At 23.1% G+C, this 22,698-nt stretch overlaps 6 protein-coding genes across 6 annotated transcripts; 3 read left to right on the plus strand and 3 right to left on the minus strand.

Annotated features, from left to right (window-relative positions):
- The first annotated feature begins 309 nt into the window (after positions 1-309).
- LOC128959300 (beta-1,3-galactosyltransferase 1-like) lies at positions 310-1,581 on the plus strand. The gene is made up of 2 exons (XM_054305243.1): positions 310-441; positions 910-1,581. Exons 1-2 carry the CDS (start codon positions 310-312, stop codon positions 1,579-1,581), a joined length of 804 nt encoding a protein of 267 aa, XP_054161218.1.
- A 474-nt stretch (positions 1,582-2,055) lies between these two features.
- Positions 2,056-4,005, minus strand: LOC128959301 (sphingomyelin phosphodiesterase-like). Its single transcript, XM_054305244.1, has 4 exons — positions 3,235-4,005; positions 3,038-3,148; positions 2,469-2,896; positions 2,056-2,390 (listed from the first exon to the last, which is right to left on the minus strand). The coding sequence occupies exons 1-4, from the start codon at positions 3,936-3,938 to the stop codon at positions 2,056-2,058; spliced, it is 1,578 nt and encodes a 525-aa protein (XP_054161219.1). The 5' UTR covers positions 3,939-4,005.
- A 1,257-nt stretch (positions 4,006-5,262) lies between these two features.
- Positions 5,263-7,074, minus strand: LOC128959307 (leukocyte elastase inhibitor-like). The gene is made up of 3 exons (XM_054305250.1): positions 6,312-7,074; positions 5,806-6,141; positions 5,263-5,519 (listed from the first exon to the last, which is right to left on the minus strand). Exons 1-3 carry the CDS (start codon positions 7,017-7,019, stop codon positions 5,319-5,321), a joined length of 1,245 nt encoding a protein of 414 aa, XP_054161225.1. The 5' UTR covers positions 7,020-7,074; the 3' UTR covers positions 5,263-5,318.
- A 6,827-nt stretch (positions 7,075-13,901) lies between these two features.
- Positions 13,902-14,579, plus strand: LOC128959302 (cuticle protein 10.9-like). Its single transcript, XM_054305245.1, has 3 exons — positions 13,902-13,910; positions 14,036-14,475; positions 14,570-14,579. Exons 1-3 carry the CDS (start codon positions 13,902-13,904, stop codon positions 14,577-14,579), a joined length of 459 nt encoding a protein of 152 aa, XP_054161220.1.
- A 619-nt stretch (positions 14,580-15,198) lies between these two features.
- LOC128959304 (uncharacterized) lies at positions 15,199-17,020 on the plus strand. Its single transcript, XM_054305246.1, has 5 exons — positions 15,199-15,228; positions 15,315-15,425; positions 15,529-15,660; positions 15,924-16,154; positions 16,740-17,020. The coding sequence occupies exons 2-5, from the start codon at positions 15,386-15,388 to the stop codon at positions 17,018-17,020; spliced, it is 684 nt and encodes a 227-aa protein (XP_054161221.1). The 5' UTR covers positions 15,199-15,228; positions 15,315-15,385.
- Positions 17,021-17,410: 390 nt separating this feature from the next.
- Positions 17,411-19,016, minus strand: LOC128959305 (mucin-2-like). Its single transcript, XM_054305247.1, has 3 exons — positions 18,929-19,016; positions 18,631-18,771; positions 17,411-18,504 (listed from the first exon to the last, which is right to left on the minus strand). Exons 1-3 carry the CDS (start codon positions 19,014-19,016, stop codon positions 17,411-17,413), a joined length of 1,323 nt encoding a protein of 440 aa, XP_054161222.1.
- Positions 19,017-22,698: the final 3,682 nt, after the last annotated feature.

Consider the following 22,698-nt stretch of genomic DNA (forward strand, 5'->3'; position numbering starts at 1 on the left):
AAAAATATTAATATATCTATTATTTTTGAAAATAGTTGTAAAATGAAAATTTATCATGTTTTAAATATTTATTTAATAATCATAATAATAATAACGATATTAATTTTAAATATATTGTGTGCCAGTAGAAAATTTAAACATAATAATGATGAAATAAAATTAACAAGGAAAATTTTTATAAATCAACCAAAATGTTTGTCCAATGAGTTACCGATAATTATACACTCGGCCGCACATAGTTCGGGTAAATACTATGATAGACGACAAGTAAGCCGCGAAACTTGGGTCAGGGATGCAAAACAAAGACATATGAGACCATTGTTTATCATAGGATTGCCTAAAACTAGACAAACACAGCGAGAGCTGCAATTGGAGGCCAAACAACACAACGATATGTTACAGTTTGGCTTCAAAGATGATTACTATAATTTAACATTAAAAGTACAGTATATTTATTATATAAAGTATATACAAATAAAATATATTCAATATTAACAGCTTATATACACATCATATAAACTTTATGTAATTAATGTGTATATAAGCTGTTTATATTCAATATATTTTATTAGTTTTTAATTAAAATTATAAACTACACCAACAAATATAAGTTATTTATTTTAATAATAATATCTTTAATGTTTTATTTATTTAGTTTTCTTTCTAAGATTTATATCTAAATATAGTTTAAACATATAATTTATATGATATAAATACTATACATGTATAAGTTAATGTTTGATTTATAGTAAAAGAAATAATGTTAAATTAAAATATTCACAAAAAATATTACAAATTTAGAATAATTCAATTTTTATTGAAATAATAATATATTTATTAAAATATAATTTTTTCTAAACTATTATAATATATCATTTTTAATAATTTTTTTATATTATATAATTAAAGGCTATTTCTGCAATGGGATGGATAGTCGAAAACTGTAACAAAAGTGATTATTTAGTTAAATGTGATGACGATGTACTGATAAATGTTGATTTATTAGACAAAATAATAAAAAATAGACAGTTTGCCGACGGTATAACAGGTAAAATGGCCGTAACCCGTAGTAATCGTTGGACAGGACATAAGTGGTATATGCCTCGGGATGTCTACACAAGTAGTTACTATCATTTTCTCTATGGATTTAGTTATGTAATGACAATCAAGAGTGCAAAACAAATGTATAAAACATTGTCTTCAAGTAATTTCAGTGAACCTGTGCTCGACATTGACGACCTGTTTATGACCGGTGTGTTAGCCCAACGTTCCCGAGTCAGGATATATCACGACAATCGGTTTGATTACTATTGTCACACTAATGTATGTCCGCTAAACAATATGCTTGCAATACATGGATGCGATTCAGTAAATAAAACTTTATACATATGGGATAAATGGCAAAAAAGTAACGATAGTCAGTGTTTTGATAGACGTTTCCCATTTGATGTTGATTTCGGTAATGACTTTAGAGTCTCATTCAGTATTAACTCGTTCAGGGATTTTGTCAGAAACATAAGCCAACAGTTTTTTGGACAACCCTTTACTTCATCTAATATTAGACTTTATAATTATAATTAATTTTTTATTAAAGACTACATTTTTAAAAACATTTTATTACTCTTATAAGTTTATTGTATTACCGATATCTAAATAAAACATTAATTACTTTATTGTTATAAAATTAAAAATATTTATAATAATATTTTGTATTAATTATACGAAAAAGTATAACAATAAAAAAATTGTTAAACACACTAATTAAAGAAAAATATTGGATTTTTAAATAAACAAAAATCGTTTATATTATTTAATATTATTTAATATTATTTAATATTATTTAATATTATTTAATATTATTTAATATTATTTAATATTATTTAATATTATTTAATATTATTTAATATTATTTAATATTATTTAATATTATTTAATATTATTTAATATTATTTAATATTATTTAATATTATTTAATATTATTTAATATTATTTAATATTATTTAATATTATTTAATATTATTTAATATTATTTAATAAATTAATATATAAAATATGTTATCCTCGTTGTAGTAATGATTTGGGAAGTTTTTCATACGGATTGATAACAATTAAATCGCTTAATAGTTTATGTCTGCACTGATTATTGCATATATTATTAACTGAATAATCACTGAATCGATAATAGTATGAATAAAACAAATTGAAATATTGTTCATAACTGGTAATCAAATTATATAACTGATTGAATTGATTTGCCGTAAAACTGGTTATTGAGTATTGATTTTTCATTGAATACTCATAAAACCAAAGCGGAGTCCTTACGGATGAACCGTTCAATTGGTTGGCATCTGTTATGTTGAAGAAAAATGTCTCGATATCACTGATAATACCTAATAATAATATATATAACTATAATAGTAATAAACAACAAAATAAACAAAATAATGATCATATCTTTAAATAAATACCATTTTGTTGGACAGTTATTATACGATAGGATGGATTGAATTGTTCAAAAGTGGTCAAACTTGGCGACAATATTTGTACACCAATTGGTCGGCTTATGTTATGATTTGAATAGAGTAGCCGAAACTCGTCGGCGTGTGTGTGACCAAAAAATTGGCCAACAATTAAATGTTGGAACCGTTCAACTATGGCCAAGTAGTTATACACCCAAGCCTGTGTGCACTCGCGATTATCTACCGGTACGTGACCAACAATGTGTACCCGATAGCCGTCACTCTCAGCAATAACCAACTCTTTGATAAGCCATTTAAGCTGATTGGCCGGATCTACCGGATCATAGTATGTCCATATGTTTAAACGGGAACAGTAGTTTGTATTCAAAACAATCACACGAAAGCCTTTATTGACAACATATGTATAATAACCGGCACTTATAATATTTTTGATATAATAAATTGTTTGATAAATAATAATTTTGTTAATATTGAATTTGATTACAGTATATAATAGCAAATCGAAAAAATATAATATTAATCAAAAAAATGTTTAAATCATATCTTACAGTACTTACTAACGAAGCAATTGTTGGGCATCTTTGGGCAACCATTGAGCCCAGTGTTGGGCCAATTCATCGTAAAGCCATGAAATTGAATAAGAGTTTTGTATAGAAGGCGGAGGAAAACTATTGATGTTTTTTAAAAAAAACAAAAAAACTATTAGATATAAAAAACACATAAAATAACTGCTTTTTTTCTACGAATGCCTAACCAATTGACAGGAACTGTCTCGTGATTGCCAACAACTGGTACGACACGACTACCGTTGCTATACTGGACAAGTAGTTTAGTTAGTAGTGCCATATGTCTGATATTATCCTCTTTACTATATTTCCATATATCATGTGCGACAATATCTCCCGTCCAATACCATAGATCCACGTGTTTAGTATTTTTGAACATTTCTGTGAATGCATTCTCCACTGTCCTCAACGGTATATCGCATGGATATGAGCCCCAAATGCCGGCATTTGTTATATTATTAGTGTTATTATAAGGCGAGTCATTCATAGCCAACGATCGACAACATATGGGTTCGTTGCACGCGATTTGACTACCGGAGCGATACTCCAGATCCAGATGTATGTCCGTTAAGTGTAATATCTGACTGGTCTTTACACCGACGGCGCTATTGCTTCTCATGTTCTGATAGTTGCTATTTTGAGATAACATGGGCTCAGGTATGTCCAGTTTCCAGAAAATATTATCCGATCGACCAATAAAACACTGACTGCCCAACAGTACACCGCAAACTTCGGTAGCCTTGAGTCTAGTATTGAGTCTAATAAAGTTGACGGTGTCTTTCATTTGGTCTATAAGTCCCACACATACTCTCGGCGACGATAGTTGTAATATAATGCACACCTCGTGAATGGCCAGTGACATAGTGTCGGCACCGATCACATCGTTCAACATTAATGTCGATAAGGAGTGACAGCTCAGACATGTGATGGCCGAGGAGGCGCCCTCACGGACAGCATATAATAACTTTTAATTATATATTTTTTTTATTAATTATAAATATTAAATATTATATTTATTTATAGTAATATGAATCATAAACTAGTAATCTAATAATTTGATTAAATAGTTTTATAATTTAAACAAAAATTTATTAATAAAATGCTGACACCTATTGAGCATTATTTTGACATTTGTATAATAATTATTTATTTATTTTAAAAACTTAAGTTTTAATATAACTTTTATGTTAATATTTTTTAAAAAAAAATTTGATGACTTAAATAAAGGTAAATTTATTTTTTTATTATAATGTAAATGCCTTTATTTACTATTTACTACAAAATTTTTATAATAAAATTTCAAATAATATATAATATGCAGATATCAATAGTTTTATTTTAAAAACATATTTTAGTACTACTTTATAGTATAATAATAATTTAAAAAGATATACAATAGCAGTAATTTAATTTAATAAAATATAATATAATATAAACTTACATTTGTGAATCCAACAACATTTAATATTTTTAAAACATTATTAATAACATATGAAAATCCATTTCGTTGTAAATAAATTGTATAATTATTAAAGTCATTGATTTTATTAAATATTTTCGATAACTTCCTGATGTCATTCAATTGACTTAAAGGTCTAGATTTTAACGGATATTTAGTTGACAATAGTTTTGTCAAAAATGATTTCAATGATTGTTCATTACTAGTGATGCTGTTTAACAATATTATAATTATCACTAACTTTACAAACATTTTCATCTCATAAAAAATAAATTATTTTTGTTTATCAAAATCTAGAAAATTTTTATCCGGAAATCTAAAAATTGTTATAAATATTTGTGTAATGTTTTTTATGCGGGTTATACATAATACTATTAGCTTATAATTAAAAGTTATTAAAGTATTTATTATTATTATTACTAAACTCTAGTTATTAATCTCTAAAATAATAATATTATTATATTATAATAAAAGTAATTATCTAATGTTCAATATTTAATATCATTTTAGTATTGTTTTTAAAAAAATAAATCAATAATAAAGGAATTTTACAAAATATAAATTATCAAAATTATGTGAAATATTTCTTGAACTTTTACTAAATAAAAATATAATTGACATAGTTTTTATTTAAACAATTTAAGCAATAAAAATACTTTTTAATATAACAATATTTTTTAATCACATAACAAATTAACTTTTGATGCACTTACCAATTATTTTAGCAACTAATTAAAAATAATCTTTTTATTAAAATTTAAAAATTATTTTGTTTAGTTAGGTATCTACAGGTTATGATAATTGATTTATTAGTTAATTATCAATATGATCTGTTACACCCATAAACAGATAGACACCGTTATCTCTTTGTCTAATAAAGTAAATGAATGGCCGGTCGACTTTGATTTCAATGGTTTCGGGCGGTAGTGACGAAAACATGACCACATCGACGGCCGATGCGGCCGACGCTTCCGTTCCCTCTTCGTTCACTTGGATCACACACTTATGGATAAACTAAATAAATAATTAATTAATTAAATTAAATTAGATTTTTATTAAACTATAAAAAAACATAATTTAAAACAAAATTGTCAATAAAGTTAAGTATATAACTAGAGGTTAGACACTACACACTACTGTTATGAAAGTATATTAAATCTAATCTTTAAGTTCAATATTTTTCTAAATTTTTATTTAATTTCTAAATAAACTCAAAAAATTTAAATATTAATAAAAATTATTATTTTTTATGTTTTATATAATATATTAATATATATATAAGACAATCACCCGGACATACATCAGACACGTATAGACCTTTATTTCCGTTGATTTTAGAAAAGTCTGCTTTGGATGTGAAGGTATGGGTCAAACCTAAGCTCTTCAGACTAGTCTTGAGCTCAATATCTGATTCAATGGTAAACTTTGGAAGCCATAGATCGATGTCCTGTTCGGTGGCCGACTGGATCTTCTTGTTAATCGTATCGATGGTCAATGAGCTTAACAAACGCTTAATACTATGACTATCAATAGTTTTGGGTAAAATAATATAAAAGTCCAAACGGTTGCCCTCATAGGCCATACCCAACATTTTGAAACCCAGTTTCTCATCATCAATGAAATTGTACTTTTGTTTCTATAAAAAAATTGTTAATTGGATATTAAATGTAAACATTATAAAATTATATATTATCTAACTAATATAGTAATTACATTAATTGTTTTTACAATAAACTAAAAAATAATGTTTTTAAATTATTTGACTTTAATTTATTATTACTTATATTTATACTACAAAATTGTTACCTCTATTTTCATGGTGGGTACCATAACTTTATTGCGACCATAATTGTTGAACGGTTCGGGTTTGGTATCCTGAGGGGCAAAAGGTGTTGCCCATTTGCCCTTAAAATGTAGGGCATTGACCAATAACATAACTGTATTGGGTGTTACCGACGTAATTAGTTGGTCAATCTGGCCGCCAGTTTTATCGGCAATATAGCTATTAATACTATCGATTGATTCTTGTTGACCAAAATTGACAACTTTGACCAAAGAGTCGTAAAAGTTTTTAACTATATTTTGATAGTTGTCTCCCAACTTGAATGTATCGCTGATGAACACACCGTTAGCCATGAGTACCTGTTTGTTGTCTGTATTGTTATTAATAGACATGAGTTTTGATTTCCACCATTTCCTCAGTTGGATGTCGTCATCCAAACCAATGTTCAATGTTTTTCCCAACTCTTCTCTAGTTTTACCATTACTTCCGTGATATAACATCGCAATGATTGCCAATACACTTATCGGTGATATAATTAAATTAGTTTTCTTATCATTAGTTGTTTCACTTTTAAACAATTGGTTTAATAATTTTAGACCCAATTTATTATAGCTGTTTGCTGTTTGATTAGTTGCTGACTGGACTGCACTACCATTAGTTGTCATCATTGAAAATAATAAACAATTAATAATAATAATAATAGAAAACAAAAAACTAATTAATTTAGACATTTTTTGTTTTGTTTGTTTAGTTACACAATATTTTTAATTACTAGAATATATTACAGTTGTATAATGTATGCATGTTTGCGCCATTAAAATAATAATTAATTATAAAAATAATTTATAATATCTACAAATATATATATATCATAAATATAATTAAGTTTGAATTAATTAATAATCTAATTGTGAGAAAAATTACAGATGTTTTTTGTTTTAAATGCACTATTTTAATGCTATTAAGTAAATTCAATCATAACCTTTTTTTTGTGTACAATAATTACAATCAAACTTTACTTAAAAATAAACTATAATTTTTACAATAAATTTTAATTAAAGATAACTTATTAAACACACACACAAATAAAATGTATATAATAGTATAGTTTATTAAAAATATATATTAAATATTATTTTAGTTATAATTTAATAATTTTCTTTAACAAAAACTGGATGCGTGTCAAACATTTTAGGCCTACGATTCTCATACAATGAAATCAATTGTTGTCGATATTGTTGATCACTATGGGATCTAATGGGATGTTGTATTTGATTATTATAATTATTATTATAGATTTGATTATTAACATTATTATTTTTATAAGTTGATCTAATATAGTAATCAGCGTTTTGAAGTAATTCATTATCATTAATATTATTGTTATTAATATTATTAATCCTATTATTATTTGCAAATTGTTTCAAATAGTTATTATTTGTTTGTTGATGATCTACAACAGCTACTAATCTTTTATTATCATGAATTAATGGCAAATTTGAAATACTATTGTCATTGTTTGTATAGATTACTCCAGAATTAATTGGATGTCTATTTATATAACTATACTTTTCTCGGACATCCAGTGCCGGTAAATAGGACTGTAAGCCATATTGTTGTTGTTGTTGTTGGACATCATCAACGCCTGATTGTCTACCACTTTGATTATCTCTTTTAATTGATAGTGATTTTGTTGATTTGTATATTTGCTGTTTATTGGCTGTACTATGAATGGCTGCTTCCTCTTCTTCATAGTTGTCTTGTGGTAAGTAAACATCTGACTTATAGGATAGCGATATGAGTTGTCGTTGTTGTGGTGGTGTATCTCTTAATTTTGGTATCAAATTATCAAATTTACTGTCGATGATAATGGTATCAAATAGTGGTCTCATTGTTGTTGTCGTAGTAGTAGTAGTTGTAGTTGTGGTCAAAATCTGTGAATAAGTGTTAGTTTTGATGTCTGATCTGTTAATTGATTGTTTGTTTTCATATGTTTTGCTGCCATTAGTACTGAACTCATGATTTCTTCTCAATATAAATGATCTCATTTGGAAAGGTATTGAACCAATTGATCCAACTTTTGTAATGTTTTGGTTTCGGTCCGACGATTCACTTAATCTATTATCAGATGATAGTTGTGTCACAACATTGGGTAGTAATGGCCGACGTGTTATGGGTGTCCTTTGACCGGCACTGTTGCCTATAATAGTAGTAGTAATACCCGTTGTATTTGTCGGTTGTCTTTCAATAATAGCATCAATTGTAGAGCTCGAGCCCATCCCTGTGCCTGAATTTGTCTATAAAACAAAAAACTCAATTAAAAAAAAATATACTATTATTAATATATTTTGGTTTATATTATTTTCACAAATGTTATATACATTATATGAATTTACTATATTATCTTTTGAAAACAACTAAATTAATATAGAAAAATATTTATTTTTTAAATCATAAAAATTAAAAAGTTTTACTTAATAATTATAAGTTTACATTTATTATTATACTATTATTAAAAAACTGTTTTTAATGTAGTGCATATCAAAATTATCTAATTAAAATATGTGAAAATAAAAATAAATTATTTTATTATACAGTTTTTGATATACAGTAATGTAATATACTATTTAAATTATATTATTTAAATATATAAATAATACTGAATATATATAAACAGTTTAAAAAATAATATTATTGATATTAAAATACAGGTTATAAACATATAAATATTTATAATGTTTAACTATAAGCACTTAAAAATATGTAATCACTAAAAATCTTTTTAAAAAAATAACAAAATAACTTTAAAATATCAAAATTAAATAGTTTAGTAAAAGTTATTTTCCCTTTTGAATTAATATAGTTTTTTAAAATTATGTTTTATTAATACCATGTATGGCAAATAAAAATACTGAGCAAATTATTTTTCAAATTAAAAATCAATGTTTTTAATATATTTAATATATATTATCAAATACTATAATTATTTATAAAAACTACTCACAAAAATTGATATATAAATAAACTTACATTTTTAAGTGTATCATATTGTTGTTGGCTATCATTGTTTGATTGCTGTAAACTTAAATAACTGAGACATATAACTGAAAAATAATTTATTAATAATAATAATTATATCATTATATCTTATTAATAAAGTATTATAAATAAAAATAAATTTTTGTAAATATATATATATATTCAATAAATAAATTTTATACTTACGGACTAAAATAAAAATTATGACCAATATAAATATACATTTATTAAGCTTATCTGGCATTTAGATATAAAATATAATAAAATATTTTATTAGTAAATATATTACTATTAAATTATTGCCAGCATTTTTGTATATAGTTTGTATATAAATTAATAAATTTATTATTATTAAAATAACATTAATAATAATAATATTTATTAAGAAATTTTAAAATACAATAAATATATTAATACACAATATTTGTCCCTCAATTGCATAGCTTTTGTTAATAATAAGGAATTTCCTTATAGTTATAGAAAACAAAAATAGATTTATAATAAAAATATAGTTGTTTAGTATTTTTTTAAATAAAATAAATATAACAATTAGTGTCATTACACTTCAAGTAAAATATTGTATGACATTATATATTATTTGTTAAATATTAAACGGCAAATGGCAATAATTATCTGTATTATAAACCATATAAATATTAAATATATAAAATTTATATTGAAATCATTTTAAGTGTAAAAATATGGTTAGACTTGATTGACTTTTTCGGTCATTGATAACCAAAAAAAAAAAAATATAGACTTGTATTGTATATAACTATTTCAATGGCGGTCTATATTTAATATTATTTGTTGTATTTATTATTAGTGACCGTCATATCTGATTAATTATTGAATACTTAAAAAAAATTTTGTAAGTATATATTAAATAACATTATTTTATATGTATTGTATATTTTAGTTTACATATACAATTATAAAAAAAATATTTTTTTTTATTTTATAAAATAATATCTTTTAAAATACTTTAATAAAATAAAATGTGTTTGTAGGTTTAGAAAAACAAACAAACAATATAAACATTGAAAAATTGTTACATAATTATTTTAATTTATGAATATTTATTTATACTGTAAACAAAAGTTGTTTTTTAAATTAATTTATTAAGATAAATATTAAATTTTTACATAATAATAATAATTATTATTATTTTTTATTATCAATTTAACAATTAAGTTATTATATTAAATAAATGTAGTTTTTATACAGATATCTTTATTATTTTTTTATTATATTTTATTAATTACTTTATATAATAAAATTATTATATTTTTAAAATTATTATAGTTTTATTCTAAATGTATTTTAAATAAAAAATCCAAAATCTATTTGTATTTTATATACTTTACTATAATTAGAAACAAAAAGTTACTGTAAGTGAGTCCTATAAGTATTACACATGATTTATCTAAATGTTAATATTATATAATAAATAAATAAATAAAATCATTTAAAAAATATCATTTAGTATAGTAATAAATGTTCAAAAATTGACAATTACTATCATAAATACAATTAATCTGATAAATAGTCATTGAAATCATGTTTATTGTCGTCGACCACAAAATATTTGTCATTATTATCATCAATTGGTTGTCTATTGTTGTTGTTGTGGTGTCTGAATGCCAATCGTTGTCTGCCATCCCTTTGCTGCCAAATCTTTTTGAATATAATGGCCAATCGATTGGTGACCGTAGTGTCCGATCGGCGGCCAAATCGGATGGGTATTCGCAAACAATTTTCACAATATTCACTATCAGTTACTATCAATGATGACAACTCACGTGTATTACACTTAAGAAAACACGTGGTATCCATGTCTTTGGCAATGTTTAGATTAACCAATTGATAGACTATCAGCAATAGTGATAATATTGATGCCATCTTTTTCTTTGACATAAATAACATTATATATTGCAGAAAAACAATATATTATAATCACTTATACATCCGACAAAAATATTGTTTTTATATATAAAATAACATTATCCTAAATGAACTAATATTTTATATCCACTTATAGTATTGAATATATATATATATATATATATATATATATACTGTATATTATAATACTGAATATAAATAGTACTCTATCTTTTTCTATAACATATGTTAATTATAAAATATTTTCTCTCTAAAATAGACATAATATTAATAAACATAATATTTATGTTAAATTATTAATTAAAATAATAATACTTTATATACTATATATTATATTAAATTTATAGTGAGATATACTAAATGTTGTGCATATATACAGTTATATATATATATTAAATGTTATTGTATAATATTAATTTTTTATATATATTCATCATTATATGTTTATATACTATTGTATATTCACAAAAAACAGTATAATTACTATTTCATTAATACTGATAATTATTATAATTAATAGTTATTATAGTTATATTGCCTGCTGACTAATTATAAAAACTTAATACATTTATTAGTTTTATAACTAAACATTTTTAGATAATTTCTTTAATTAATTAATTTTAACACTATTTTTACTAAAACATATTAAATATATATCATACTGTATTATTACTATTATTATTAAATAAATACAATTTTTTAGTAAAAACTAATATATAAAAAATATATATGTCGATTATTGAATTTGTAAAAATATATATACATTTATATTATAATTTGTAGTCAAGATAAATATCTATTAATAACAATAAGCAACTATAATGTATTATCACTATTCATAATCAGTATAATACTAACTGTAAAACTAATTATTATTTGTCAACTAATAGCCTTTTATTCAATTTTTATTAAATACTGTATATTTATTACATTTACAGTATTGAAATGACATTTATTAATGATTGACCTGATTTGGACCCAAAATGTCTTTTTTTTTAAAAATAAATAAATTTATTTATGCAATATTTCTTTATCAAAAAATATATGATATTTTTATTTAAAAAAACACTATAATATATAAATATAACATATATAATATAAAATTGATTAATAAATAAATAAATAAAAAGTTATAAAATAATTTTTTTTTGTTTTCATAATTATCATTATAATAGTATTGTAGTAATAAATTTTGATTAAAAAAATAATTAGAAAAATAAACTTATATAATATATAAATTTATAATATTACAGTAAATATCTGATATTTAATTATTTGATTTATAATTTACAATAAAATATTTATACATACATTGTAATATGATATTTGATAAATAAAAATTTAAACAATAATGTTATTTTTTCATTTTCATTGATAAACAATTTTAATTAAATTAAAATTAAGCTTAAAATTTTATTTATATAAATAATATTTTAATGTTTTTAAAATCTATAACACTAATTATTAAACTACTTAATGTTTATGTTGTTAAAATGGTATTTCAATTTAAATGTTAATTTTAATTTCATATTAAATAATAATTTTAATAATTTTTAAAATATTTATTAAACTATTTGATTAAAATATATTTAGTTCATGAGACACTTTTCAATAATACAAAATTAATTTATACATTTATAATAATAATTTATTATTATTACAAATAAATTACATTTAAATAATATAATATTATTAGAAAAAAAGGATAATAATTACAAATTAAAAACTAATATATAAATTTTGTTGTAAAAATGATGATATTTATATAAAAAAAATCAATTTTGTTAGCCCATAGGCTTTACTCAACCATCGATAATAAATATTGCAATAAAACTTATGAAATGTTTTACAAATATTGCTAACATTTACACTATTTTTTCAAAGAGAGAGTGATATGAATTCAGATAAACTATAAACTTTACAATATATATATGATATCTAATAAATTTAGTATTTATGTAATATTTCTAATTTATATTATTAAAATTTAATTTATATTTTATATTACTTTAAATTATAAATTACATAAAATATTTTGTTATATTGAAACATTATAATTTATATTATATATTAGAAAAATAAACCATAAAGTTTTCAAATTAATTAAATATTTGTATAAATATACACAACAATAAAAATAATTGAATTGTAAAATATATATTTGATAAAAGTAAAATAGTAAAACAGATAAATAGTTTATATTAAACACATTTAAAAAAAACTTATTTATTAGTATTATAATAATATCAATATTATGTTTTAAAAAATGTACAATTTAAATAGATATTTTATACTATTATAAATGTAATTTTTAATGTAAATAAACTAAAATTAAAATTTATAACTGATATTGTCATATGATTTAATAAAATATTTTGTTTTTTGTTTAAGTTTAAACTGTCAAATTTAATATTTTAATTTTTTACTATTAAAAAAGTTTATGTTAACTAAAAAATAAAACAATCTAGTTTAATCAGATTAGCAAATAATGTTTTTAATAAAGTTTTAAAGCTCAACCAGTTTTAATTTTATTTATTTATTTTAATTATAAAAGTATATAAAAGTTTGCAGAAAAAGTGAATTTTAAATTATTAATTCATTTCAAATAAGTTTTGTTTAAAAATAATAATTATTAATAAAATAATAATAATAAGAAACTAAGTGACAAAATGATTAAAGTTTGTATATATTTTGTGTTTATTTAATGTTTTAAACATTTTTTAAATAACAAGCATTTAGTTTAAAAATTATGATAATGTTAACTAAATATTGTTTTATACTAATGTTTTATACATGCATTTAGGCTGGTATTATGTTGTCATTGTTGGCCATTGTGGGCGCAAATATGATATTAAACTTACGGGACAACCATAACAACAACAACAACAACAATGACGATCACTGGAGATCGCGAGACAACGACGACTACTCACATCCCATACCTTATGCCTTTGGTTACGATGTTAAAGATGACAAACACGGCGCCCAACTGTCCCGTAAGGAGGAAAGCAATGGACACGGATCAGTGCGGGGCAGCTATGGCTACCGGGATGACAAAGGCATTGAACGTCGGGTCGAGTATGTGGCCGACAAAGGAGGCTTCCGGGCCGTAGTCAAGACCAACGAACCGGGAACTGCCAAAAGTAATCCGGCAGATGTCGAGATGTTAGCCGATCCAGTGATCGTCGATTGGGGCAAATGGTCATCACCTCAACGGTCAGATAATTATAAACAAATGCTCTGGTAATCAATCAATCAATCAATCAATCAATCATAACATCAATTGATTAAATGTTTTAATTTAACATTTTTAAAATATAAACTCATCAACTATTAGTATCCATTAAAAATTATTAGTTTTATAATAATTTATGAATATATAAATATATATATAACTATTAATTAATATATTATTGATGATAATTGTATGTATTTTTTTGTTGATAAATACTATATTTTTCTAAAAACTTTTATAATGATTTGCCTAAATGTAAAAATGATTGGATTATAACTATTGTATCACTCATAACTGTATTGTATGTATTTGTATAAATAATATTTAAAGTAATAATAATAACAATAATAAGATTAATAAATAAAAATCTTATAGCAATGTTTTATAAAACAAAATTTTAGTATTTTATTTTTTATATTATATCTTTTTTTAAAAAAATGCTTTAACTTTTATATTTTTATCAATATATTTGAAATAGTGCTAACTTTACTTTTTTTGTTAACTTTTTTATCTTAATTTTTAAACAATTTTCTAATCAATATCCGCTTTATGTTATTTAATATGAATACAGAAAAATCATTAAATTATAACAACTTTTTATCTTTATATTTAAAAAAATAATAATTTATTAAATAATTTTTTAATTTTAATTGTAGATATTTATCATTGTTTTATATACGGCATAAAAATGCTAGTAAAATATTGTATAATATTTATATTATTTAAATTATTTGCTATTATAGAAATTAATGCTTTTGTTGGTAAGAAAATTTTGTTATTGTATTTTATCATTTTTAATTATTAATTTTTAAAAATTGTATAAAAAAATACTAATAATATTTTAAAGAAATCAACAAAAATCAAACAATATTTAACAAACCGCTGCAAAATGTTGTTGACGACAAAAATGGTTATTATATGAAACCTATGGTAACAACTAATTCAAATTATCGACGGGGTATATTTATATTTAAAAAATTTTCATAATTTTTTTTTATATTAAATTTACTAAAATTTTAGATAAATACATTATATTTTTAATTGTATTATTTATTAAATAGCTGCATTTTTCCCCACTGGATATAATCTGAATAACCCTGTACCAAATACTAATACTAATAATGTAAATTACAGAAACAATTATATTCAACCTGGATCAAATAATAATGTACCCAATTATAATAATAATCAAAGTAAGTTTTTATTAGATTATCAAATAATTTTATTTTATATTTTTTAAGGTTTTTAGAATATTTTTTTGTGGATTTCAAATTTTTTTTTATCTATAATATATTTAAAAATATTAATTATATTATATTATAGACATATTAATTAGATATATTAAAAAAATATTTAGAATTATTATAATTTTAAAAATGCTAAGTGTATTAATAAAAAAATATTATTTAAGATAGGTGTATTTAATTTGTTTTTAATTTAATTTAATATATTATAGATATGCCAAAGCTATTAATGAGTAGTATATTTGAAGTAAAGGGTTGTAATGGTCATAATGCCGGCAATTTTACGTCCGTATTGTTTATTGATAGACAACAGTTTTGTACGGCTAATGGATTTACTACACAGACAACTGTCACCGATATTAATACAATAACCGAAAGAGTGGCCAATCAGCTAATTGTCAATGAGTTGCAAATTATTAAAATATTTGTAAACCGACGACCAGGTAATTAATCATTGATTTATATGTAAACTGTGTTTTTTAAAAAAATGTTACAAAATTTTATTGATAAGCAAACTATTGATATTAATAGATAGTTAGTGTAATCCTAAAGTAAAACATTAAAAAGCAATGCTTTTTCATTATCGATAATCAGATATAATTTTATTTAATTAATTAAATACAGTAAATAAATAAAAATATAACAGATATTTTAAAATTATAGAGTAATTGCAATTGAAGTCAATTTTTAAATTAATATTTCATGTTTTTTTTTGATAATCATAATTATTTCATTAACTAATTTTTCTAAAAATTTATCATTAAATATACTATTTATTAATTTATTAGTAGATTATAATAAGATAATAAACATCATGTTTACAATATTTATATAAATTATAAAATTGCACTTTTATTTTACATCAATTCAAAGTTAATTCAATAAACAGATAAGTTATCAAAGTTTAAACTCATATCATAATTATATTGTATTACTGTATATAATTTTATCAATTTTTTATAAATATTAAATTAGATAACAACAATAAATTAATAAACTATTTTTTTGCTAATTTAATTTAATTGCAGGTTATGTAGTATTAGAGATATTAGGACTGTCCAAAAAGGGTACCTATTCATTGGAGGGTAGGTTTGTATTTATACGGGCTTTCTTTAATGAGGGACAGGTAACACAAAAATGTATGGCACAGACAAATACTATAGCAATCAATAGCGATAATATTATACTAAATATTTTGATTATTGAGAGCAATAATTTGATAGTTTGTTGGACACAACCGCATAAATGCTTAGATATTGTCCGCACGATTACAACTACTACTTGTCAGGGAAAGGCTGTTATCGGTTAATACCAAATAAATTATTATTATTATTAAAAATTATATAAAATATTATTAATAATGTTTTTGATTATATTTACTGAAATTTATATTATATCGATCATGTTAAAATTAATAATTTGATAAAAAATATTATTAATATAATTTAAATTTATTATTTAAATGAGAGATAAGTAACAAAAAATGTCGTTGATAATATTGTACTATATTTGTAATAAATATTATTTTAATTATTGTTTAATGTTTTATTAAATTAATAGATATAAATATTACTGTATACTGCATATAAATATATAAAGTTAACCCTAAATTATAAAAAAAACAAAAAAAAATCATAAAATATAGAAATTACTTTTATTTTAGAAATTATTATAATTATTATTATTATTATTATTATTATTATTGCATAATAGATTTTCTAGGATTGATCCAGGGCCATTGTTCGCTTTCGGGTTTAGGTCCTAAATGATCAGTTGGTATAAGACCACCACTACCACCACCACCGTGTGACTCTGGTTGGCCAAAACCTGGCCACTGTTGTTGGCCACCAAAATTGGGATACAGCCAATCTTCGGGATGCGGTTCGTGGTGTGGCGGTTCGGGTCTGGGTCTAGTAGTAGTAGTAGTTGGGCGCCTACTGGTAGTACTAGTTGGGCGCCGACTAGGAGTACGTGTTGGGCGCTGACTAGTAGTAGTTGTAGTAGTTGTGCGCCGAGTAGGTCCAGTAAACAGTGATGTCGATATTGGCGCCCCCTGTGTATTGTTGGCATTATCACTATTAGTTGTGGGCTGTATAGTCATATCGGTGACTGGCGGGCCAGTTGTTTGTTGTCCACCAATTATTGTGGTCGATTGATCGCCCATTACAGTGGTTTGCGGCGGTGATTGTGTTTGTGGCGGTAGTCCTACAGTTGTCGGTGCATTTGGTGCTTCAGTGGTAGACATTTCATTGATTGCAATCGTTGTCTGACTGCTGTCTACTGATGTTCCGGATGTTACCGCAGTTGTCAGTAATATATCGGTAACTGATTTTGTCTGAATAGACAATGTAGTTGAAAGCAGTGGTGCTTTTGTAGGACCTGGTGGTGACGTATCTGTATCTCCATTGTCTGTTGTCGGGGCAGTTGTTGCAATGGTTACGTCAGCCGATGAGGTAGAGTCGGGTATGTCTGTAGTGAATAGTCCGGTAAAAATCGTATTCAGTATTTGTGTTGTCATTAGCGGACTTCTCGTACGAATTGTTGGTCTATTAGTCGTAGAAGTAGTAGTATTAGTAGTAGTGGTGGTAGTAGTAGTATATCTCGGGGGAGGATATTCTGGTATAGGGGGAAACATTGGATGATATTCAGGTACAGCACTGTCATAGTTGTCTTGTTGTTGATGATGTTGTTGTTGTTGGTGATGATGATTATGTTGATTTTGGTTATGACTTGAATATTGATTGCCATTTTGGTGATTATGATGATTGTAATTATAACTTTCACCATAATTGTCTTCATGATGATTATGATGCTCATGATTGTGTTGTTGTTGTTGTTGGTGGTGATGATGATAATTATTATTATTATTCCAAATATTTGCTGGATATTTATTGTTTTGATCTAGATGATTATGATGACCATGGTCATCATGATCATGATGATTAATATTATGTTCATTAAATATTGGATCGGGTTTCCAATGCTGAAGGACATCAGTTAAATGATTTGATTGCGGGTCCAGTATGTCATCCCATGGCTTACTATTGTTATTAGAGTTATCTACAAAATAACAACAAATATTTTAGATAATTAATTTTTTTTTAAATATTTGTAAATTATATAAATTTTAATTTTAATAATATTATACTATTTAAATTGAAGTTATTATTAACAGTGTTTTCCAAAATAGTCAAATGGTTATCAAATTGATTATCACTTAGTTGTTGTTGTTGTTGATTATGATTATTACTGCCATTTGTTGATACCTGTGCCGCATCTATAGGTGACGGCAACCAGATCTTCATAATCGATGGATCACTGGTTTGATTCTCCGCTAAACTACTGATCAAATCTTCAGAGGTGTTGTTGACCTCAATACAAGAAATATCAGTTATAATAATAGTAGTAATTATAATAAATAAAAATAAATTTAATGAATAAAATGGTTTCATTTATGGAAATTTTTGTGTTAATTACAAATTTAAAAAACAATAAAATAATTGTAGAAAAAATATGTAAATTTTTTTAATAAAAAATTATAAGAATAATATATAAAAATTAATAATAATAGTAATAATAATATTGCCTTATAATATTCAGCTGCATTTTAATGACATAAACAGCATATTTTAGTTAATTTTATTTTTTAAAAAAACAAAATGAAACATTATTACATAATTTATAAATTTAGAAATGTGTTAAATTTTGTTGTAAATTGTATAAAAAAAAGTTCATTAGAGTTCACGAATTTTAGTTTTATAAATAATTAGAAAATTATAATAAATAAAAGTTATTTTCTTAACAAATTATATTTTTGTTAAATATAACAAAATAATAGTTTGTATAATTTTTTTGACAATAATCTATTATAAATGTATTTTGCGATTAATAGATATTAATATTTTAAGTTTATTATCTAGTTAAATTTGAAATCTAAATGCATTCAATTAAAAAATATACTGTATATTAACTCAAAGCGTGTCTAAAGTATTATATAAATTATTTTATATAACATTTCAGATTTAAAAAAAAAATTAAATGTATATTTAACATTAATAATTTTTAAAAAATATTTATAAATAAGTTATAAATAAACACCTTTAAAAAATATTAACAAATTTATGAGTTATAAAAATTTTATTATTATATTGTATATTATAATTGACTATGATAAACTTGTAAAATTACAATTATTATTGCAACTAATTATACTATTATTATTGCAACTAATTATACTATTATTATTAATTATAAACTTAAATATTTAACGGCTACAAATATTTATGTTAAATTGTAGATTAATGGTTAACTTTATATACTTGTATAATAATCTTATTAAAAGTTAATATAATTATTTAAATAGAAATTTCATGTGAATTCTAATTTAATTGATAATTGAAAAAAGTTAAATTAAAAGTTGCAACAATTAAACACAAATATATAAAATTTGATTATTATTATAATTACTAATACAGTAATTTGTAATAACTTTATTATAATTATTTAAAAAAAAATCAGTAATCATTACTCAATTTAATTATTATTAATGTTATATCTTATTGTTATTTTTAGGCGACACCACATCCGGTAAGTTGTTTGATCTAATAGTTATTATTGATGTGATTGTGATTGTGGTGATGATGATTATGTTGATGATGAGGAGGTCTAGGTTTGAATGCCCCCCATTGCCATACATTTTCTGTTATTGAATTTGACGGCCAAATAGCCGGTTGTGGTTTGGATGTCGGGGGTGTTGTCTTCATAATTATTAACGGCGGAACAGTTGTCATCAAAATTTCTTCAATATTATCAATGGATGGTTCATCAAAATCATCACTAATAACAATATTAGACTGACCCCCGTCACCCCCATTGCCTCCATCACCACCATTGTTGTCTCCATTACCTCCATTGCCTCCCTGACCACCTGATCCACCATTGCTCGCTGTGATATTTATTTGTCTATTTAAGGGATCTGTTGTTATATCAATCAAACAATTGATGTGATAATACTGCCATTGATTCAATACATAACATATAATAGCGATATTACCTAAATTTAAAAGACAAATAAATAGTCTCTTCATTATAAAATAAACACAAATTAATTATATAATAGACTGGTATTACTATATTTTGCTTAACCGGTATATTTAAAAGTAATTACTTATAGTATTATATTATGTAAAATAAAATTATTTAAATATGTTTGTACTGATAAATTGTTTTTTCAGAATCATAAAAAACAATTATTAAAAATTTAACATATTTTATAAATTTAATAATTAAATATTATCACAATTTGTTTAATAAAAGTAATTTGAATAAACATTTATTATTTGTAAATCTAAAGCATGTGATGACAAGTATTGCGATAAAAACAACAAAACAATTATTGTTTTCATCGTTCAGTAAATGAATGTTTGAAATGTTTTTCCAACAAATCAAGAGATTATTAAATAAATCACAATTTAAGTGTGATTACAATAACTGTAATAAAAGTTTAGATCAATTAAGACATTTAATAAAACAATAACTAAGTTTATTTAAAAACAAAATTTTTCATAAAACAAAAAATTAAATTTCTGAAAAAAATAATACAAAACATAATAATAATGATAGATCTGATACTTTATTTTCTTTATACATCTATTATAAAATGTTCAAGTCTATTATATACAAAAATTAATAATTTATTATAATTATTATTTATTATATTTATTTGCATTATTATCTTTATTTTAGAGAAACCTAGGGTTAATACGATTAGCATAATAGTGTTTGTCGACTATAGGGTACAAAACCGGCGATTGTAAACCCAAACCGTTTGCCAGCCATTAGTTGACCTCTTAATTGCCGGTATTGTCGATAACACGACTCCGACATACAGTCAACTCTTTTATCCAATTTTTCATTAATTTTCTGTAAATCTAAAAAATAAATAAATATATTTTCATCTTTTAACGAATAATCGTTAAAAGTTTGTTTAAAAAATAAAATATTTTGGATTAGATTTTTTTAGTGGACTTTCGCTCTCAATCTTTCGGCAAATCAATCGCTCGGCAAAAGTCGGGGACTTATGGTTTCCGTCGAGCGGTAACCTTATGTCACGTCATGTCTCTTAAGACAAACAGTTTGAATATTTCGTCATTCGGGTCACAAACGTATAAAAATTGATAAAAATTAGTCTTCGGTTATTTTGGAAACTATTTTTCGATTTTTAAAATTATTTATAAATCGTTTAATTTTCAAAATTAAAAAAATATAATACAGTGAATAACAGACAAATTCAATTAATAACGTGATTATATAAAAAAATTCAAAATAAATAAAAATTTTTATATCTATAATATATTTGATATTTATTTAAGCATTTCTGTTTGAAATCGATTATAAATAATTACTGTATATTAATTATTTTTTTATATTATAATTTTCTTTAATTAACTTTATTATGTATTGTCATTTATTATCCTATACTGGGTACAAAATTTTATTCCTTAAATATTTGAAAAAATAAATAAATTTTAATATTAAAAATGTTTTTGTTTTAATTAATAAAAACATTCATTACTTTTTTCAATTCTTAAGTGGTTAATCCCATGAATCGATGCTTTTTTCCTTAAATATTAAAAAAAAAAATATTAATAATAAAAATGTTATTTTGTTTAAAGTCATAAAAACATTCATTACTTTCTTCTCTCATTTTCTCTTCATATTCTTCTCTTTCTTTTTCAAGTGCCTGTCGTCTGGCAATAACATCCGGATTATAATGATTTGCTTTTTTGATAATAAATTATATTAAATCAATGAATAAACAAAAAAATACTTAAATTTTAAATAAATTGTATGCATTTGTTTGGATGGAATGGGAATGAGTATAGGAAACAAAAAAATAAATAAAAATAATTACAATTGTATCTAGACCATTTATATTTATTATCTTGGACAGTTTCATCTCCTGAGTGATCATAATCAGGTTCAGCT

The sequence above is a fragment of the Oppia nitens genome, unplaced genomic scaffold (assembly GCF_028296485.1).
Source record: "Oppia nitens isolate AA-2021 unplaced genomic scaffold, nextdenovo-longstitch-racon4-pilon3 scaffold44_pilon_pilon_pilon, whole genome shotgun sequence".
Taxonomy (NCBI): domain Eukaryota; kingdom Metazoa; phylum Arthropoda; class Arachnida; order Sarcoptiformes; family Oppiidae; genus Oppia; species Oppia nitens.